The 23,079-nt window shown below is 43.9% G+C and overlaps 1 protein-coding gene across 3 annotated transcripts in view; it reads left to right on the forward strand.

The window, feature by feature from the left end:
* LOC135527745 (copine-5-like) overlaps positions 1–23,079 on the forward strand; it is a 188,911-nt gene that overhangs the window by 143,297 nt on the left and 22,535 nt on the right. For all 3 annotated transcript variants that reach the window (XM_064956278.1, XM_064956279.1, XM_064956277.1), the window contains 3 exons: positions 15,844–15,890; positions 16,562–16,743; positions 21,328–21,455. In XM_064956278.1, the coding sequence (XP_064812350.1) occupies positions 15,844–15,890; positions 16,562–16,743; positions 21,328–21,455 (357 nt within the window). The remainder of the gene's footprint in view (positions 1–15,843; positions 15,891–16,561; positions 16,744–21,327; positions 21,456–23,079) is intronic.

Below are 23,079 nucleotides of genomic sequence, written 5' to 3' on the forward strand. Positions count from 1 at the left end.
CCAGTACGGAGATCCAGTATGGAGATCCTTGTTCCAGTACGGAGATCCAGTATGGAGATCCTTGTTCCAGTACGGAGATCCAGTATGGAGATCCTTGTTCCAGTACGGAGATCCTTGTTCCAGTCCGGAGATCCAGTATGGAGATCCTTGTTCCAGTCCGGAGATCCAGTATGGAGATCCTTGTTCCAGTACGGAGATCCAGCATGGAGATCCTTGTTCCAGTCCGGAGATGCAGCATGGAGATCCTTGTTCCAGTCCGGAGATGCAGCATGGAGATCCTTGTTCCAGTACGGAGATCCAGTATGGAGATCCTTGTTCCAGTACGGAGATCCAGTATGGAGATCCTTGTTCCAGTACGGAGATCCTTGTTACAGTCCGGAGATCCAGTATGGAGATCCTTGTTCCAGTCCGGAGATCCAGCATGGAGATCCTTGTTCCAGTACGGAGATCCAGTATGGAAGATCCTTGTTCCAGTATGGAGATCCAGTATGGAGATCCTTGTTCCAGTACGGAGATCCAGCATGGAGATCCTTGTTCCAGTACGGAGATCCAGCATGGAGATCCTTGTTCCAGTACGGAGATCCAGTATGGAGATCCTTGTTCCAGTATGGAGATCCAGTATGGAGATCCTTGTTCCAGTACGGAGATCCAGTATGGAGATCCTTGTTCCAGTACGGAGATCCAGCATGGAGATCCTTGTTCCAGTATGGAGATCCAGTATGGAGATCCTTGTTCCCGTACGGAGATCCAGCATGGAGATCCTTGTTCCAGTATGGAGATCCAGTATGGAGATCCTTGTTCCAGTACGGAGATCCAGCATGGAGTCCTTGTTCCAGTACGGAGATGCAGTATGGAGATCCTTGTTCCAGTACGGAGATCCAGTATGGAGATCCTTGTTCCAGTACGGAGATCCAGCATGGAGATCCTTGTTCCAGTATGGAGATCCAGTATGGAGATCCTTGTTCCAGTACGGAGATCCAGCATGGAGATCCTTGTTCCAGTACGGAGATCCAGTATGGAGATCCTTGTTCCAGTACGGAGATGCAGTATGGAGATCCTTGTTCCAGTACGGAGATCCAGCATGGAGATCCTTGTTCCAGTACGGAGATCCAGTATGGAAGATCCTTGTTCCAGTACGGAGATCCAGTATGGAGATCCTTGTTCCAGTACGGAGATCCAGTATGGAGATCCTTGTTCCAGTACAGAGATCCAGCATGGAGATCCTTGTTCCAGTATGGAGATCCAGTATGGAGATCCTTGTTCCAGTACGGAGATCCAGCATGGAGATCCTTGTTCCAGTATGGAGATCCAGTATGGAGATCCTTGTTCCAGTACGGAGATCCTTGTTCCAGTACGGAGATCCAGTATGGAGATCCTTGTTCCAGTACAGAGATCCAGTATGGAAGATCCTTTCCAGTTTTTTTTTTCATTGTGAGGGAAAGTAATACAAAAACAATACATGTTTTACTGTCACACACACCGGATAGGCACAGTGAAATGTGTTGTTTCACAGAGTCAGTCATAGTAGTAGGGTTCCCCTGGATCAAATAGAACATGTCTGTTTTGAGGTGGGGTATTTGTTATGGACAGATCACCAAGGAGGGAGAGGGAGGGGAGACAGGCATGCTGAGGCCAAGGATATCGAACAGCTTGTTCATGACCTCCAAACAGGATGATTGTACAGGTGTGCATGTCCACAAGGAATTATAGTAGTTGTCTGTTTGATTTGGGCCAGTGTTTACACATTGGTTTCTGAGAAACCCATGAGCTGTAATTTATGATTGGTGATATGTGAAAAAATATTGGTGATAGATGGCATGTGATGAAAAGATAAAATGACATGTATAAGACCCTAAATGAAACCTATTACTGTTTTAAGTATGTCTTTATGTGTTTCTCAAATGGCACGATAATCTCTATATAGCGCACTGGTCAAAAATGTACTCCCTCCTGTTCTGTTGGTGCTGTAGACAAGTTCAACTTGACAACACTGTCATGTTCTGCCTGGCTGTCGGAGACACCCTGTTCCCTTGATATTGCACTACACCCTACGGGCCTGGTCAAAGTAGTGCACTACATAGGGAATAGGGTGCCATTTGGTATGCTTGCTGCCAACTGTAATGCTCTGCCTGTCTGTCAGACACAGACTCACCTTCAGAGTTGTTTTACAGAGAGGAGAGCAGCCTCTCTATCCAACACCACTCAACACCCACTGATGATTGTGATTGATTATTTATGTTATAGCGAGCACCCCTGCTCCTGACACCTAGCTGCTGTTAGATTGACATAAAGCAGCCAGTGACATGAGGTTGCAATGTTTATGCAGTAGCTTGTTTCATCAAAGCGTCAACCAAGTTTGATCACGTTGTTGAGGGGCCATGTTATCGCAGAAACCAACTCAACCGCACAAATGCCTGGCATTCCCGTCTTCAGTCAGCTGTTCGTTCCCTAATACATTTTTGTACGTTTATGACAATTATTTTATTTTCATGATGGTCTTCCATACATAACCATTGTGCCAGCCCCACCATGTAGCAAACAATTAATAAAATGGGCTTGGAACCTCTAACCCTGGCAATTTGACTGGTAAACTCAAGGGTACACTCACAATGGCTGCCTGGAATTGTGATGCAATCATTTCCATGGTAATGTAGAATGTTCATTCAAATGATGTTAACTGATGTGGTTCATGCAATGGATTGTATTTTTTGTAATGTCAGTTGGGTTGAATCAACAAATCACAGCACATATTGATGAGTACACTTCCTGCTTTTATGTCCTGCTTTTACTTCCTGCTTTTATTTCCTGCTTTGCTCCTATGGGTGCACTTACAATGGCTACCAGTCCAGTTTCAACTAGATAGCACAGACATATTGTAATAATTAATGAAAACAAAAATTAGCATTTTCGTCTCAATTTAAGGTTAGGGTTAAGCTTTAGGTAAGCAGTGTGATTCGGGTTAAGGTTAGGTTTAGAATGACCTTTTAAAAAGAGAAATTATAAAAATAGGCAGGATTATTAGCTTTGTGGCTGTTTTAGCGAGTGTCAACTCGCCAGTCCACACATTTGACTTGAATGGGATGCCCGTTCTATTCATTCCATTTCTATGGCAGCACTTGCAGTCAGGAGTGGAGGAAATGGAGAAAATGTGCATCCAAATGATTAATTCTTTTAACGTTTTTTTTTCTTTTCTTTTTTTTTCTTTTCGAACGGAGACTGCAGTCATTTGACTTGCCAATTATCATGATCCAACATTTCATGACTGTCCCAGCCCTCATTAGCATCTCTAGAACCACCAGTCTTCCTGCAAATCAGTTTGATTGATAGATATGCAATGATATAAATTCTCCACTGGGTGAGTCTCTGCCGAAGGAGACAAGGTGGTCTGCCTCTTACTGTCAACCCTTGACAGAACATGTATGAATTAAGATGAATGACCATGAAATATGGAGTAAGGAGTATGGAGTGTGACGACTGTATAAAATATGAAGTGGGTTTTGGGCCTTTAACGGGAAGCTTCATTCAACCTGTCACATACTCTATATGAAAACGCTTCCTCGCAGTGGATCTGTGGTAGCTGTCCTGGTTTCAGCTCTGTAGCAGTCCTTGTGCTGCACTGTCAGTTCTGGTCAGTGTTAGGTTGTTTGGCAACTGTGTCCTACATCTGCCAGTGACCCTCATGGCCTCTCACTGTCCCACCCATCTTCCACCCACTCACCCAAACATGAATCCACCCACACACACAGCTACCCACCCAACTATAACCATCCACCCAACCATCCACCCACCCACCCACTCAACCATCCACCCACCCACCCATCCAACATTCCATCCACCCACCCACCCAACCATCCACCCACCCAACATTCCATCCATCCACCCATCCACCCAACCATCCACCCATCCACCCAACCATCCATCTACCCATCCATCCAACCATCCATCCACCCATCCATCCACCCAACCATCCACCCACCCATCCATCCATCCATCCATCCACCCAACCATCCATCCACCCACCCATAAAGAAAAGGAGGCAGTTTATCACACCATTCCAAATCAAGACCCTACCCCAGAGACTTGAGAGATCTGAAAGGATTGAACAGGTGTCCACAATATGGTAATCTCTCTCGGCACCCAGAACTAAATATGTCTGTCAAGAGACAGACATACTCCATCTGACAACAACTCCATCTGGCCTATCAAATGGCAAGATTAAGCTATCACCATTGTGCTTCGACCTATCCAATCCTCTCAGATGTACCTCTACCGCTAAGTGTCTAGGAGGTAGAGGCAAGAGTTGATTTGGGATTCAGACTACCTATGCTGACCACTAGTATCTAAGACTCAACCACTAGTCCTGTGCTTTACAAATCCTGTATTTCTCTAGTAGCCTTTTACTATGTGAGTGAGTGAATAGGACTCACCACGCTACACTACAAGAAGCAGCCTGTTAAAGTGGATATTGATGACACTACGGTTGCTTTGGATTCCTTTCAGTCTCCTGTGTGTTTAGACTCACACAACCAATCACGTACTAACAGGCAACCAAACACATATTGACTTTGATCAATTTAGTTTGATTTATGGGCTCTTAGAGGATAAGAGGTTCTCTTTCCCAGGGCCACAGATCCCATGTGATAATTCTGGGAGTTTAATAGGTTTTTGATTAATGTTGAAGTGATATGTGGATTTATAATAGGGGTCATTAAGTCACACACACTTGCGCCAGACGTACACACACTCTCACACACACACACTGCCTCAGAAAGAGTTATCGTCTTTCATTACCCTTTTATTGAATTAAATCTTTTTTTAATTAATAAAATCTCGCCTGCAGGAATGGATCATTTAAGACTTCTGTTGTATTTAAGTCTCTTATTTTAATGTTTAAATAGATGGAGCGAAATATAGTCTGCGGATTAAGTGAAAAGGCATGTTATAGCCTTTTTACCACAGATTAGATTTTTCATTTGGTTCTGGTTAAGGTTGTCAGTGGAATGGGGGTGGAAGTCAATGTATCTCATGTTGAATGAACACACTGCACTCTTAGGAAACGGGGTTAAAAAAGGGTTCTTCGGATGTCCCCATACGAGAACCCTTTTTGGTTCTAGGTAGAAATAACCCCTTTGTGTTCCATGTAGAACCCTCTGTAGAAAAGGGTTCTATATGGAACCAAGGGGTTCTACCTGGAACCAAAAAGGGTTCTTCAAAGTGTTCTCCTATGGGGACAGTTTTGGGGATGAAGCCTAAATCATCTATTTCATTTTGTAAACTGCGTAGTTTGGCTCCTGGGTGCGGATTGGCTGAAAGCTGTGGTATATGTGATAATATACCACAGGTATGAAGCAAAACTACTTGTTAACTCTTCTAATTATGTTGGTAACCAGTTTATAATAGCATTAACGCACCTCGGGGGTTCACGTTGCGTCATGCCTAAGAACAGCCCTTATCCATGGTATATTGACCATATACCACAACCACCTCTTGGTCTTAGTGGTTAAAGTGGAACTGACAGCGTTTTAACTATTTTACAGATATGAAACAAACAAACAATCATAATATGAGTCAAAAGTATCAAATTCCCAGTTTATGCTACAAAATGAACTTAGCGGTTTTAAAAATGTGTTCTATTTGACTCAACATTCCATAACGTACACTAAGGCATTGTTGGCAGAATAGATGAATGCAGTTCAATGCATGATCAATGTTAGTTCAGTTCTTTGCACCCCGTCATTGTGAGGTATTGTTTGTTTTGTGACACACTTCTATTAGGAGCTCTGTGTTTCCCCGTAACTTAATCCTCCCGTGTATGATAGTTTTTGCCTGCCTCACTAATGACGCCTTTTGCCTTTTCCCTGCCTGTACATTAGCCTATCGGCTTCCTGTTATCTACCTATTGCCTGAGCTCCCGGGCGACGTTACTAGCCTTTTCCCTGCCTGTACTTTAGCCTATCGGCTTCCTGTTATCTACCTATTGCCTGAGCTCCCGGGCGACGTTACTAGCCTTTTCCCTGCCTGTACTTTAGCCTATCGGCTTCCTGTTATCTACCTATTGCCTGATCTCCCGGGCGACGTTACTAGCCTTTTCCCTGCCTGTACTGTTGCCTTTTTGGACCCTCTGTGTATGACCTTCTGCCTGCCCCTGGACCCAGCTACCTGCCTCCTCCTGTGTATGACCTTCTGCCTGCCCCTGGACCCAGCTACCTGCCTCCTCCTGTGTATGACCTTCTGCCTGCCCCTGGACCCAGCTACCTGCCTCCTCCTGTGTATGACCTTCTGCCTGCCCCTGGACCCAGCTACCTGCCTCCTCCTGTGGTCCTTTACAAATAAACACCTAGTGCGCCCTGTGCTTGAAACCAGCTCTCTGTCTCCCATCGTGTTCATTACACACACAGAAGGATGAGTAGGCTACAATTCCCCATTGTTTATCAGTGCAATTTTGACGGCCAACAAGCTGACATTTTTGGGGGGGATTTATCTAACGTTCCTTTGTTGGATTTTAGCTAATCTTGCTCTTGCTAGCATTAGTTGTTGCTCTTTTGTTGTTGATGTGCATTAGAGATAACCTACCTTTTCATGGTTGTTTCATCAATAGGACTGTAAAGTTCACAAATATAAGAGGACTCCCGTGGTATTTACAAACAGTATCTATAGAAATCCATTCAGGTGTATTTTGTGGCTTTTTGCGAATGTGTTCTAATGATCTAAAGTCACGCTGTTGCTACTGACCTGTAAACACACCGTCCACCGTCATAGTGAATGATGGCAGGCCCTACTGCCTGTAAACACACAGTCCAGTTCATAGTGAATGATGGCAGGCCCTACTGCCTGTAAACACACAGTCCAGTTCATAGTGAATGATGGCAGGCCCTACTGCCTGTAAACACACAGTCCAGTTTATAGTGAATGATGGCAGGCCCTACTGCCTGTAAACACACAGTCCAGTTTATAGTGAATGATGGCAGGCCCTACTGCCTGTAAACACACAGTCCAGTTCATAGTGAATGATGGCAGGCCCTACTGCCTGTAAACACACAGTCCAGTTCATAGTGAATGATGGCAGGCCCTACTGCCTGTAAACACACAGTCCAGTTCAAAGTGAATGATGGCAGGCCCTACTGCCTGTAAACACACAGTCCAGTTCAAAGTGAACGATGGCAGGCCCTACTGCCTGTAAACACACAGTCCAGTTCATAGTGAATGATGGCAGGCCCTACTGCCTGTGAACACACAGTCCAGTTCATAGTGAATGATGGCAGGCCCTACTGCCTGTAAACACACAGTCCAGTTCATAGTGAATGATGGCAGGCCCTACTGCCTGTAAACACACAGTCCAGTTCAAAGTGAATGATGGCAGGACCTACTGCCTGTAAACACACAGTCCAGTTCAAAGTGAATGATGGCAGGCCCTACTGCCTGTAAACACACAGTCCAGTTCAAAGTGAACGATGGCAGGCCCTACTGCCTGCAAACACACAGTCCAGTTCATAGTGAATGACGGCAGGCCCTACTGCCTGTAAACACATAGTCCAGTTCATAGTGAATGACGGCAGGCCCTACTGCCTGTAAACACACAGTCCAGTTCATAGTGAATGATGGCAGGCCCTACTGCCTGTAAACACACAGTCCAGTTCATAGTGAATGATGGCAGGCCCTACTGCCTGTAAACACACAGTCCAGTTCATAGTGAATGATGGCAGGCCCTACTGCCTGTAAACACACAGTCCAGTTCATAGTGAATGATGGCAGGCCCTACTGCCTGTAAACACACAGTCCAGTTCATAGTGAATGATGGCAGGCCCTACTGCCTGTAAACACACAGTCCAGTTCAAAGTGAATGATGGCAGGCCCTACTGCCTGTAAACACACAGTCCAGTTCAAAGTGAATGATGGCAGGCCCTACTGCCTGTAAACACACAGTCCAGTTCATAGTGAATGATGGCAGGCCCTACTGACCTGTAAACACACAGTCCAGTTCATAGTGAATGATGGCAGGCCCTACTGCCTGTAAACACACAGTCCAGTTCATAGTGAATGATGGCAGGCCCTACTGCCTGTAAACACACAGTCCAGTTCAAAGTGAATGATGGCAGACCCTACTGCCTGTAAACACACAGTCCAGTTCAAAGTGAATGATGGCAGGCCCTACTGCCTGTAAACACACAGTCCAGTTCAAAGTGAATGATGGCAGGCCCTACTGCCTGTAAACACACAGTCCAGTTCATAGTGAATGATGGCAGGCCCTACTGCCTGTAAACACACAGTCCAGTTCATAGTGAATGACGGCAGGCCCTACTGCCTGTAAACACACAGTCCAGTTCATAGTGAATGATGGCAGGCCCTACTGCCTGTAAACACACAGTCCAGTTCATAGTGAATGATGGCAGGCCCTACTGCCTGTAAACACACAGTCCAGTTCATAGTGAATGATGGCAGGCCCTACTGCCTGTAAACACACAGTCCAACTCAAAGTGAATGATGGCAGGCCCTGCTGCCTGTAAACACACAGTCCAGTTCAAAGTGATTGATGACAGGCCTGTGCTTGCAAATGTCTTGTTTGCATAAAGGCCTAGTGTAGCTCTGATTGGCTATAGCACACCGGTCTGCGTCGACTCCGGTCCTGGATGAGACAGATAATTTTATTCAGTTTTATTGGCTGCAGTGGCTATTAATTGTCCATAAGCAAGGCCCCTTTCCCACTCTATATTGCTACAGAATTTTCACAAATGACTTGGTATACGTCGCTACAAAACATTCTAGGAACTTATGAAAAAGACCATATCTAAGTGCTCGCTTGTCAGAATATATATTTTTTAAATTGTCATATTCTTCCTTGGGGTGTAAATGAACAGATTTTAATAAGATTTAATGTTGTTAAAATGCTGTCAGTTCCACTTTAAAATTAAATAAACACACGCTGGGGATGAAGCCTAAATGCAAAATTATTTGTTATTTGATATTATAGTATTATATGAAAATACAGGGTTGTAGAATGATATCACACAATGATTGATACTGGTTTGCTCTGCAATTGCGTTATGTGTGTAGTTGGTCTGTGCATGTGTTGTCTTGTAATAGTGTTTTATTATACATTGGTTTTTGTCACCCAGAGGGAGAGAGAGGTTCATTGCTATAAATTGTGTGGTAAGCATCTAGGTGATATGTGGTTTCTATTTGTGTTCCTCTGGGTCCTTGCCGTTGCTGTAGCATGAACATACTTTATATACCATTGGCCCTGTTCATTTAGCCTAGAAGCTCACACAGAAGCAAGAACAGCAATTCAGTTCTATGAAAAGTGTGTGAGATTTCTGGGGTTTACTCTAGTCCAGGGCATTGGTATACCAAGAAACTTTTGGGAAACAACAGCAGCACTTATATTTGAAGATGGAAACAATAGATAGTGAAAAGGAAATGGCTGAAAGAGGGAGGTCGAGAGAAAAAGACAAATCTAAACATACAAACAGTATAACCAATCTGTGAGGAAGGAGTCTGTAGGAAATTACAACAGGCAAGTCAGGGGATAGCCTATACTTTACTAATGGGTTGAATGAGGCCCTAGCCGAGTGAATTCAACTCACGTGTCCACCTTGCTTTTTCTGTGAAAGACATCCGTATGTCTGAGCTAATTTAGGGAATCAACTGAGTTCCATGGGGTAGTATTATCATGGGAAGGCATTGCCATCTGTCAGCTGAACAGCCAGAGCTCTAACTAACTTAATAAAGATTCATGAGCTAGGGTCTAGATTCATGAGCTAGGGTCTAGAGACTAGGGATGAGGGTATAGGGAGTAGGGATGAGGGTCTAGGGACTAGGGTCTAGGGACTAGGGTCTAGGGACTAGGGCAGGGGTGGGCAAACCTTTTGGCTCAAGAGCCACATTGAGTTTTTGCACCCAAGTGAAGGGCCATATACCATATGCGTGACAAAACGTGAAGCTTTTATTCATTTTAACATTGACACGCAACTACTAGTGTACTGTAGGTGTACATATGCAGAACAATTCTACCTTTGTACCATCTCTGCCCTTGTTTTCCGTGAACACATTTTTCACAAAATGATCACAAAAAGTATATAAGGGGCAGCAGGGTAGCCTAGTGGTTAGAGCGTTGGACTGGTAACCGGAAGGTTGCAAGTTCAAACCCCCGAGCTGACAAGGTACAAATCTGTCGTTCTGCCCCTGAACAGGCAGTTAACCCACTGTTCCCAGGCCGTTATTGAAAATAAGAATGTGTTCTTAACTGACTTGCCTGGTTAAATAAAGGTAAATTATAAAAATAAGTTATAACATCACAGACAGTCAAAAACACAGATCCTGCATCTCTACTGCTGTAAAGTACAATCAAACTCACATTCACAATATGAAAACTTTAAAATATATTTATTTTATATGACTGGAGACATGCAAAAATGTAACAGCAGATGTGTAAAAAATAACTTTTCTTAAATTTGAGTGAAACATTATGGTAAGAGAATCCGTTTCATTTGGAATGGTCTGTTTTTGAAAGCATATTACGGAACAATTCTCATCTCCATTGTGCGCCATATTTACAGTTAACCTCAGCCCAAATCTGACTGAATACGTGTTCATTGTCAGATGTATGGGGACAAATGACCTGTGTCCAAGTGCATCGCTGGGTAATTATCACTGCACAACCATCACCATGAAAAAGCATAATCCTTGCCAACCCCAGTCATGGTTGTTCAAGTCTTAATGTGAACAATGGGTCTGGTCACCTCTCTTGGCAAGAGCATCAAAGTCTGGTGACATCTTTGATGTAGAGATTCTCAGAACAGCTGACAAGTGTACAGGATTTGTGGTAATTCATGACTGAGAACGTTTGTTCACACACATATGTGGACCCGAATAAAACAAGCATCCTTTAGGCTTTTTAGTATTTGGAAACTGTGTTTCATTCAGTGAGCCGTAGAACTGCTCTATTGTTGCCGTTTTGTACTCCTCCTTCAAAGCACAGTCACGTTGGATGTCGATGAGCGCCAATTGTGTGACTGGTGGTGCTTTCTCACTGTCGAAAGACAAGGGGCCGTGATACAAGCCCGAGCACAGTCTCAATCTGGGTGAAGTCAGAAGAGGCGGGAAAACATTCAGGTCCATCAAAGTGCTACTGTTTGTCTCAGTGCGGCACTGCGATGTGGGCGAGTTCAGTGAGGCCCAGTGTTGGAAAATGAGCAAGAGCCCAGCTGCTCATTTGTCTGGAGAACAATATAAGTTTGGTCTTGAATGCTTATCACGCTGGAATACAGTTCAATGCACAAAAACACAATTTCCCTGCAGTTTCACATTCAGATCATTCAGATGCACCAATATGTCCACACCGAAAGTAAAGTCGCCCAGCCAGTCTGTCTTTCAACTCAGAGAATTCGTCAGCTTTACGAACCGTATCAACGAACATAACTATCTCCCCCCTGTTTCCACACATGGCAAAATACTTTCCCCAGGATTAGCCAACACACATTTGAATGGTATAACAAGTCCATTGAACAGCTGAATGAACTGACAATGGTTAAGCCCCCTTGCCCGTCTGCTAGCTATGCTATTTTACCATTTGATGTGCCACTACGTAGCTTGCCTTAGTTACGGAGTCTTGAGTAGAGCACCGTTTAGTAAACTTATTTTGTTGGTTTTGAGGCCTTCCTTGCCTTTTCCTGAGAGGACAGATTGCTAGCGTAGTTAGCATGTTTGCTTGAAAAATGACAATTGAGATTGTATTCCTTAAAAACGGCAACAATTTCTTGGCATATCAGACATATCGCCTTATGTCCAATATTAGTAAACACACGACATTCAGAGTTCACTTTTCTCATTTTCGCAGCACTCGTTTTGCACGTCAAAAGTTACCAAGCAATGAAGTGGCTATGATGACTGAGCACATTCTGAATCTGACTGTAGGCCCAAATACAGAGCCTGCTGCCAGGCCACAGAGCTATCTATCGGAGACTCTTTGTATATCATGGAATGAGTAATTTTAGGCCAAAAATTGTAACTCAAATATTATAATATTTAATACATTCTAAAAATGTCCCTCTGGCTGGATTGAAGTGCCCGGGAGAGCCAATCACTGTTGATCACCATAGAAGAGGCACAAACTACAGTAGCTAAAGTCTAACCCCTTAGGGAATGAATTTGGTCATTTAGATGAAGTCGTTTTCCCTCGATTTCCAGTTATTTTCCTTTGTTTCAAAGTCCTTAGTGTGTCATCCTTTGCGTTTCTCATGAATAATATATGAGTTCGTGCTTTGTTAAGCGTGTGTGATGCTGTTTACACATAGACATAATTTATGCGAAAGGAATCCAAGTGTATTAACAGGAATACACAGAGTTACGTATAGCACTGTTGAATTTAGATAATAATGACGATGATATACGTACAGTAGTGAGATATTGAAATTATTAAATCAAATTCTGCACACTTGTTAGGTTTTTGTCAGTGTAGCTTCGATACAATGTTATGTAGCACTAATCCCTTGTCTCTCACTATGGACACTTTACTTTCTTGTCAAATCATGAGTACTTTCACCTCCCTTGGCTTATTGATTTAACTAGGCAAGTCAGTTAAGAACAAATTCTTATTTTCAATGACAGCCTAGGAACAGTGGGTTAACTGCCTGTTCAGGGGCAGAACAACCGATTTGTACCTTGTCAGCTAAAGGATATGAACTTGCAACCTTTCGGTTGCTAGTCCTACGTGCTAACCACTAGGCTACCCTGCCCCCACAGGTTATAATAAACCAATTGGGAAATTTGTTTTCTAGGTTTTCCTAGATGTTTATGATGCTGTTTGCATATTGCTGACAGCCTAAATGGTCATGCATGATTATTCACTGTGGGAAAAATACAATGGGGACAGAGATGACTAGCACAGGACTGAATTTGAAATGGATGATGTTAATATTCCACAGTAGTGGGCCTCAGACGGGGTTGAACATGACTGACTTGCTGCCTAACTGGGCTTGGAAACCAGACCGGCTGCTGCTGTGAATGTGAATTAATTAATCCTGCTGGGAGACGGGGGGGGGGAATAAAACATCTACCTTTAATTTTTGAGAAGTCTCCTCGCTTGAGCAGGAAAGGAGGTTGGGTCGGTTTGGTCGGTTTGGTCGGTTTGGTCTGTGCTCCTCTCCCAGGTGAGAGCTGGGGCAGAGAGCGAAGTGATGGCTTCTGGGTAATTGCGGTGGTCTCCCGGACAGATGGGGGGGATTATGTATTTAAGCCGATCCAACAGGACATAATGGAAACTTTGTAGGAGAGAGAGCTGTCATATAAGAGAGAGAGAGAGATAGAGAGAGAGATGGAGAGAACAGCAGGGAGTGAGAGAAACAAATAGAGTGAGAGAAAGGTAGAACAGAGATGTGGAGAGAGAGAGAGAGAGAGAGAGGAGGAGGGAGAGAGAGAGAGACTGGGGCTCTGTTCACAAACACAAACACACCCTACAGAGCCCCAGGACAGCAGCACAATTAGGCCCAACCAAATCATGAGAAAACAAAAAGATAATTACTTGACACATTGGAAAGAATTAACAAAAAAACAGAGCAAACTAGAGTGCTATTTGGCCCTAAACAGAGAGTACACAGTGGCAGAATACCTGACCACTGTGACTGACCCAAAATTAAGGAAACTTTGACTATGTACAGACTCAATGAGCATAGCCTGCCGTAGGCAGACATGGCTCTCAAGAGAAGACAGGCTATGTGCTCACTGCCCACAAAATGAGGTGGAAACTGAGCTGCACTTCCTAACCTCCTGCCCAATGTATGACCATATTAGAGAGACATATTTCCCTCAGATTACACAGATCCACAAAGAATTCGAAAACAAATCCAATTTTGATAAACTCACATATCTACTGGGTGAAATTCCAGGGTGCCATCACAGGAGCAAGATTTGTGACCTGTTGCCACGAGAAAAGGGCAACCAGTGAAGAACAAACACCATTGTAAATACAACCCATATTTATGCTTATTTATTTTATCTTGTGTCCTTTAACCATTTGTACATTGTTAAAACACTGTATATATATAATATGACATTTGGATTGTCTTTATTGTTTTGAAACTTCTGTATGTGTAATGTTTACTGTTAATTTTTATTGTTTATTTCACTTTATATATTCACTTTATATATTATCTACCTCACTTGCTCTTGAATTGAATTGAGAGAGAGAGCAGAGAGAGGACAGGCAGAGAGAGGACAGGCAGAGAGGACAGGCAGAGAGGGAGAGAGAGAGAGCAGAGAGAGGAGAGGCAGAGAGAGAGAGAGGGGAGGAGGGAGAGAGAGAGAGAGGGGGAGGGACAGAGAGAGAGAGAGATGGAGAGAAGAGCAGGGAGAGAGAGGGAGAGAAGAGAGCATGAGAAAGGTAGAACAGAGATGTGGAGAGAGAGACAGAGAGAGAGGGGAGAGAGGGGGGAGGTGTAACAGAGAGGTGAATAGAAAAATAGAGGTGGAACATTGAGATAGAGAGAGGTTGGGAGGGAAACGGAGAGAGAGAAGTAGATAAGAGAGATGGAGAGAGAGATTGAGAGAGAGATAAATCTTCCCCAATATTTGGAACTAAGAACTGATCACCCCAATCCACAAAAGTAGAGAAAAATTTGACCTCAATAACTACCGTGGGATATGCGTCAACAGCAACCATGGGAAAATCCTTTGCATTATCATTCATAGTAGGCTCAGACATTTCCCCAGTGAAAACAATGTCCCAAAATGGGACAAAAAACAAATTGAGACTCTGCATGAAGAATTCTGCAGAAATATTATCAGTGTACAAAGTAAAAAAACGAATAATGCTTGCAGAGCAGAATTAGGGCGACACACCCGCTAATTATCAAAATCCAGAAAAGAGCTGTTAAATTCAAAAACCACCTAAAAGGAAGCGATTCCCAAACCTTCCATAGCAAAGCCATCACCTACAGAGAGATGAACCTGAAGAAGAGTCCCCTAAGCAAGCTGGTCCTGGGGCTTTGTTCACAAACACTAACAGACCCCACAGAGCCCAAGGACAGCAACACAATTAGACCCAACCAAATCATGAGAAAGCAAAAATATAATTACTTGACACATTGTAAAGAATCAACAACAAAAAACTGAGCAAACTAGAAAGCTATTTGGCCCTAAACATAGAGTACACAGTGGCAGAATACCTGCCCACTGTCACTGACCCAAACTTAAAGAAAGCTTTGACTATGTACAGACTTAGTGAGCATAGCCTTGCTATTGAGAAAGGCTGCCGTAGGCAGACCTGGCTCTCAAGAGAAGACAGGCTATGTGCACACTACCCATAAGTGCAGCTGCGATGCAGTTCCTTAGACAGCGGCGCCACTACGGAGCACTGCTAGCTAGCCAATTACCCACAAAGAATTCACATCTATCTTTCATAATATTCAATTTAAGATATTTTTGCCTGTTAAACAATCTGGTTAGCTACATTATTACAATTCACATATAGCCAGCTAATAGTTATAAAGTAAAACATTTTGCTTTGTGCATATGTTGTTTTGGTCTCTATTATTGCCATTGTCCTGGCTGGAAGAAGGCTCAGTGAATGGGCAGGAGCAGCGTAAGGGGGAGTGTGAGTGCTTCTCAAATGGAATGTTTTGTACATTGTCCACACTCTTGTCCTCATAAGAACGTACTCAAGTGAACATCGTCGGAGTATAAGAGTTTGAAGCACGGTTGTATGCATATTGAGAAACACCCAGAGTGGGGAGACAGAGTGGTTGTTTAGCTAGTCAAGGTGGGCAACACTAGCTCAACATAATTCTAAAATGAAACACCAGCAGACAACAGTTCTCTAATATTAATCTTCTCTCTTTTTTTTTCTTCCAGAACCCAGATTCACTTCACGGTGGCCATTGATTTCACTGCATCCAATGGTGAGGGCTGGTACCTTTCTACTACAGTCCGCTCTTTCCAATTTATGACAAAAGACTGGGTAACGTTGTGGTTTCACCAAACACAAAGTCTATAATGAAACATGCAATCCCAATGCCATCCCATTTACAAAGCTATTGAAAATCACACTACAATACCATTACTGTGTTAGCTTTACTGACTGTGTTAGCTTTACTGACTGTGCTAGCTTTACTGACTGTGTTAGCTTTACTGACTGTGCTAGCTTTACTGACTGTGCTAGCTTTACTGACTGCGTTAGCTTTACTGACTGTGTTAGCTTTACTGACTGCGTTAGCTTTACTGACTGTGTTAGCTTTACTGACTGCGCTAGCTTTACTGACTGCGCTAGCTTTACTGACTGCGTTAGCTTTACTGACTGCGTTAGCTTTACTGACTGTGTTAGCTTTACTGACTGTGCTAGCTTTACTGACTGTGCTAGCTTTACTGACTGCGTTAGCTTTACTGACTGCATTAGCTTTACTGACTGCGTTAGCTTTACTGACTGCGTTAGCTTTACTGACTGCGTTAGCTTTACTGACTGTGTTAGCTTTACTGAATTAAGACTGAGTTTCCATGTTGCTGGTCTTCGATGTCTCACTGTCTTCAGTCCAGTATGCTGCATCACTCACCTCTAACCTCTGACCTTCCCTAGGTAACCCGTCCCAGTCCACCTCCCTCCACTACATGAACCCGTACCAGATGAATGCCTATGCCATGGCCCTGAAGGCTGTAGGGGAGATCATCCAGGACTATGACAGTGACAAGATGTTCCCTGCTCTGGGGTTCGGAGCCAAGCTGCCCCCTGATGGACAAGTCTCCCATGAGTTCCCCTTGGTAACTATCTATCATCATCATCATATGACTGCACACACAACCCACACACCCAAAACACACACACACACACAACACACACACACACACACAACCCACACACACAAAACACACACACACACACAATCCACACACCCAAAACACACACACACACACACAACCCACACACCCAAAACACACACACAACCCACACACCCAAAACACACACACACACACACACACACACACACACACAACCCACACACCCAAAACACACACACACACACACACACACTCAAAACACACACACACAACCCACACACCCAAAACACACACACACACACAACCCACACACCCAAAACACACACACACACACAACCCACACACCCAAAACACACACACGCACTCAAAACACACACACACACACACACATGCGCACACACAACAGACACAGCTGGGTGTTATCTGATGTCCAATGAGTTCCCCCCAGTTAATTATCCTGTAACACCTACGGAACACCTACGTGAGAATGCTAGTCATTGACTACAGCTCATCGTTCAACACCATATAGTGCCTGCAAAGCTCATCACTTAAGCTAAGGACCCTGGGACTAAACACCTCCCTCTGCAACTGGAACCTGGACTTCCTGACATGTCTCCCCCAGGTGGTAAGGGTAGGTAACAACACATCTACCACGCTGATTCTCAACACGGGGGCCTCAGGGCTACATACAGGGGGTACCGGTACAGTCAATGTGAAGGGGCACAGGATAGTCAAGGTAATTGTAATATGTACATGTAGGTAGAGGTAAAGTGACTACGCATAGATAATAAACAGAGAGTAGCAGCAGCGTAAAAATTAGGTGGGGGGGTCAATGCAAATAGTCCAGGTAGCCATTTGATTAGCTGTTCAGCAGTCTTATGGCTTGGAGGTAGAAACTGTTAAGAAGCCTTTTGTACCTAGACTTGTCGCTCCGCTACCGTTTGCCGTGCAGGAGCAGAGAGAGAGCAGTCTATGACTAGGGTGGCTGGTGTCTTCGGCAATATTTAGTATTTAGGGCCTTCCTCTGACACCGCCTTGTATAGAGTTCCTGGTTGGCAGGAAGCTTGGCCCCAGAGAAGTACTGGGCCAAATGCACTGCCCTCTGTCGTGCCTTGCGTTTGGTGGCCGAGCAGTTGCCATACCAGGCGGTGATACAACCAGTAGTGTTGGAGTTGTGCTTGACTATGCAGTCATGGGTGAATAGGGAGTACAGGGAGGGACTGAGCACGCACCTCTGAGGGGCCCCCGTGTTGAGGATCAGCATGGCAGATGTGTTGTTACCTACCTTTACCACCTGGGGGCGGCCCGTCAGGAAGTCCAGGTTCCAGTTGCAGAGCGAGGTGTTTAGTCCCAGGGTCCTTAGCTTTATGATGAGCTTTGAGAGCACTATGGTGTTGAACGCGGAGCTGTCGTCAATGAATAGCATTCTCACGTAGGTGTTCCTTTTGTCCAGGTGGAAAAGGGCAGTGTGGAGTGCAATAGAGATTGTGTCATATGTGGATCTCTTGGGGCAGTATGCAAATTGTGAGGGTTTCTGGGATAATGGTGTTGATGTTAACCTGTTTAAAGGTCTTGCACACGTCGTGAACAGCTGGTGCTCTCATGCTTGCCTCGACGTGAGCATCAAAGTAATTTAGCTCGTCTGGAAGGCTCGTGTCACTGGGCAGCTCGCAGCTTTGCTTCCCTTTGTAGTCCGTAATAGTTTGCATGCCCCGGGCGACGCTGGGCCAATTGTGCACCGCCCTATGGGACTCCCAATCACAGCCAGTTGTGATACAGCCTGGAATCGAACCAGGGTCTGTAGTGACACCTCTAGAAGTGAGATGCATTGCCTTAGACTGCTGCACCACTGGGGAGCCCACCTTCGCACGGCAAGTGCGGGGAGCTGGCACAGGATGCACTGGGCTGTGAAAGCACACTGGGGACACATTGCGTAGAGCCGGCAGAGGATTACTGGACCCTGGAGGCGTACTGGAGACCAGGAGCGCTGAGCCGGCACAACCCGTCCTGGACAGATACCCACTTTAGCACGACAAGTGCGGGGAGCTGGAACAGAACGCACCGGGCTGTGAAGGCGCACTGGAGACACAGTCCATAGAACCGGAAAACATGGCACCTGAACGGTGACCAACTCCACACGGTGAGTACAGGGAGTTGGTTCTGGTTCCCACCTTGGCTCTGCCAACCACCCTGTGTGCTCCCCCCAAAAATGTTTTGAGGCTGCCTCTTGGGCTTCCGTCGTGGCCGCGAACCCCGGTGTCGTCGCTGAGCCTCCCTCGCTGCCTCGGCAATCCTTTCCGGCCAGGATTTCCTCCCACATCCAGGATGTCTGCTCCTCCTGGGCATGCTGCTTGGTCCGTGGGAGGTGGGATCTTCTGTCACGATCGTTGGAAGAATAAATGGACCAAGGCGCAGCGTGCGTAGAGTTCCACATGTTTAATTAGTGAAACTCATCAAAACACTGTAGAAACAAATGAAACGTGAAGTAATGGAGTGCTCACAGGCACTAATTTGTTAGAGAACCCGTTTGGATTAATGTATAACTTTTGTATGACTGAAGCCTTTAGTGAGATGTGTAATGCTTTAATATTTAATCATTTCTGCCCTCCAAATTCATATTCATGATATAAATAGGCTCTTTTAATTTTGTCTGGCTTGCCATTACAAATCAAATGTAATATTTTTTGCTCATATAATTTTTTTAAACTGGTTGCTAGGTGTAGGCCAAACCATTAGCAAATCGGTCAACTGTGATATGACTAAAGAGTTCATCAGGTGTATTTTTCCACAAATAGGAAGGTTCCTTTCCATGGTAGCAAGATCTTATGTATTTTTGCTAACTTTACATTAAAATGTATTGGAGTGAGATCATTTCTTTCTTTCGGGATATGAATACCGAGTATGTCAGACCATTTTATTGGTAAACTACACGGTAATGTCATTTTTTTATTTTTTAGTGATCCAATATGTAAAATAGTACAGTAGTTTGGTTTTAGAAAAATTATCTAGATCCTCTACGAGCCTGTTGAGGGATTCTAATTGTGGATTTAAAAGAAAACATGAATCATCAGCGCACAATGACAACTTTTTTTAAGCCCGAACATCTTAGTTATATGTAAAATTGTGCCACTTAAACCTCCTGAGTAAAAACGTCAAAATTAATTACAGATTTCTTGATTTATCTTAAATTAATTCAGACTATAACCTCACACTCAACATCAACAAAACTAAGGAGATGATTGTGGACTTCAGGAAACAGCAGAGGGAACACCCCCCTATCCACATCGATGGAACAGTAGTGGAGAGGGTAGTAAGTTTTAAGTTCCTCGGCATACACATCACAGACAAACTGAATTGGTCCACCCACACAGACAGCATCGTGAAGAAGGCGCAGCAGCACCTCTTCAACCCCAGGAGGCTGAAGAAATTCGGCTTGTCACCAAAAGCACTCACAAACTTCTACAGATGCACAATCGAGAGCATCCTGGCGGGCTGTATCACCGCCTGGTACGGCAACTGCTCCGCCCACAACCGTAAGGCTCTCCAGAGGGTAGTGAGGTCTGCACAACGCATCACCGGGGTAAACTACCTGCCCTCCAGGACACCTACACCACCCGATGTTACAGGAAGGCCATAAAGATCATCAAGGACAACCACCCGAGCCACTGCCTGTTCACCCCGCTATCATCCAGAAGGCGAGGTCAGTACAGGTGCATCAAAGCTGGGACCGAGAGACTGAAAAACAGCTTCTATCTCAAGGCCATCAGACTGTTAAACAGCAACCACTAACATTGAGTGGCTGCTGTCAACACACTGACTCAACTCCAGCCACTTTAATAATGGGAATTGATGGGAAATGATGTAAAATATATCACTAGCCACTTTAAACAATGCTACCTAATATAATGTTTACATACCCTACATTATTCATCCTTATGTAATACATGTATCACTAGCCACTTTAACTATGTCACTTTATTTACATACTCATCTCATATGTATATACTGTACTCGATACCATCTACTGTATCTTGCCTATGCTGCTCTGTACCATCACTTATTCATATATCTTTATGTACATATTCTTTATTCCCTTACACTTGTGTGTATAAGATAGTAGTTTTTGAATAGTTAGTTAGATTACTTGTTGGTTATTACTGCATTGTCGGAACTAGAAGCACAAGCATTTCGCTACACTCGCATTAACATCTGCTAACCATGTGTATGTGACAAATAAAATTTGATTTGATTTGAGACTATTTTGAGGAAGTGTTACTGGCAATGTTGTTGCTACAGTGGCTTAAGAGGGACAAACAACGCTAATACTGCCACTTTTTTCTCGTTTTACAAGTGAGGTCTTGAGGGAGTATGCGAGCACAGATGTTCGCTTCGCCTCGCCGAGTTCTGCTAGGAGCAAAATAAACCGATGAATGCGTACTCCTTTACACTCACATCGTCGATTTCCTCACTATATTATCCTGATTTTATTTCAGAAATGAACCATTCAAAAAGGTATATACCTGATGAACTAATTCAGGTAACATGTTTGTATTTTCTCCTTCACAGAATGGCAACATAGAGAACCCCTACTGCAACGGAATGGAGGGGATTCTAGAAGCATACCATCAGAGTCTAAAGACTGTACAACTCTACGGACCAACCAACTTCGCTCCGGTCATCAACCACGTGGCAAAGTGAGTCATTGATGAAAGTATGCTAATACTAATCTAGAGAATACCGTTGCTGGTGTTTAAAATAATACTGAGATAAAGGACCAACTCTTTGGTCCTAAGCTGCTGTATGTAAAATATTGTGTGCTTTAGCTTGGAAAATAAATACAAAATAAATACAATGCCTTCAGAAAGTATTCATAAACTTATTCCATATTTTATTGTGTTACAGCTTAAAAATGGATTAAATTGTTTTATTTTTCTCAACCATCGTCACACAATAAACCCTAATAACAAAGTGAAGAAAAAAAAGTTTTAATTGTAAATGTATTGAAAATGAAATACAGAAATATCAAATTTACATAAGTATTCACACCCCTGAGCCAGTACATGTTAGAATCATCTTTGGCAATGATTACAGCTGTGATTCATTCTGGTTTAATCTCTTTGCACACCTGGATTGTACAATACTTGCACATTATTATTATCTAAATTCCTCAAGCTCTGTCAAATTTGTGATTGTTCATTGCTAGACAGCCATTTTCAAGTCTTTCCATAGATTTTCAAGCCGATTTAAGTCAAAACTGTATCTAGGCCACTCAGGAACATTCACTGTTGTTTTGGTAAGCAACTCCAGTGTATATTTGGCCTTGTGTTGTTGGTTATTGTCCTGCTGAAAGGTGCATTTGTCTCCCAGTGTCTGTTGGAAGCAGACTGAACCAGGTTTTCCTCTAGGATTTTGCCTGTGCTTAACTCTATCCCCTTTATTTTCATCAACAAAAAAACGACCCAGTTCTTGCCAATGACACGCATACCCATAACATGCTGCAGCCACCACTCTGTAACCGTTTTAGAGTCACCCTTTCCCTTCATGGTGAATTCCCTGAGCGGTTTCCTTCCTCTCCGGCAACTGAGTTAGAAAGGACACATGTATCTTTGTAGTGACTGGGTGTATTGATACACCATCCAATAACTTCACCAGGCTCAAAGGCAGGGCTTCTTAAACCATTTCAGCCTGGGACCCAATTTAGAAATGCTGTCTTTTCCTGGGACCTAAACTTACGAAAACATGCCACTAAACATAGATATTGGTACATTTTCATTGTACTTATGCCAATTAACAAATGCAACACAGACAAATAACAATTAAATAAAATACCTATATATATATAGCCCGTCAATTAGAAATGTCCTAAAGCAAAAGTGTTATGGACAGTCTAAGTTTGAGTTGTTTGGATCACAAAGAAGAACATTCTGTCAAGCATGGTGGGGACAATGTGATGGTCTGGGGGGGGCTTTGGTGTTGATAAAGTGGGAGATTTGTACAGGGTAAAAGGGATACCACAGGGTATGGCATGGCGTGGCAAAATGGAGTGATAGCCTTGCCATACCCTGTGGATGGAGGTTAATGGCTGCCAATTTCCTCCTGCAACACGACAATAACCCAAAGCATAGCTACAAACTATGCAATAACTATTTAGGGAAGAAGCAGTCAGCTGGTATTCTGTCTATAATGGAGTGGCCAGCACAGTCACCGGATCTCAACCCTATTGAGCTGTTGTGGGAGCAGCTTGACCGTGTGGTACGTAAGAAGTGCCCATCAAGCCAATCCAATTTGTGGGAGGTGCTTCAGGAAGCATAGGGTGTA

This window comes from Oncorhynchus masou, chromosome 33, assembly GCF_036934945.1.
Source record: "Oncorhynchus masou masou isolate Uvic2021 chromosome 33, UVic_Omas_1.1, whole genome shotgun sequence".
Lineage (NCBI taxonomy): Eukaryota > Metazoa > Chordata > Actinopteri > Salmoniformes > Salmonidae > Oncorhynchus > Oncorhynchus masou.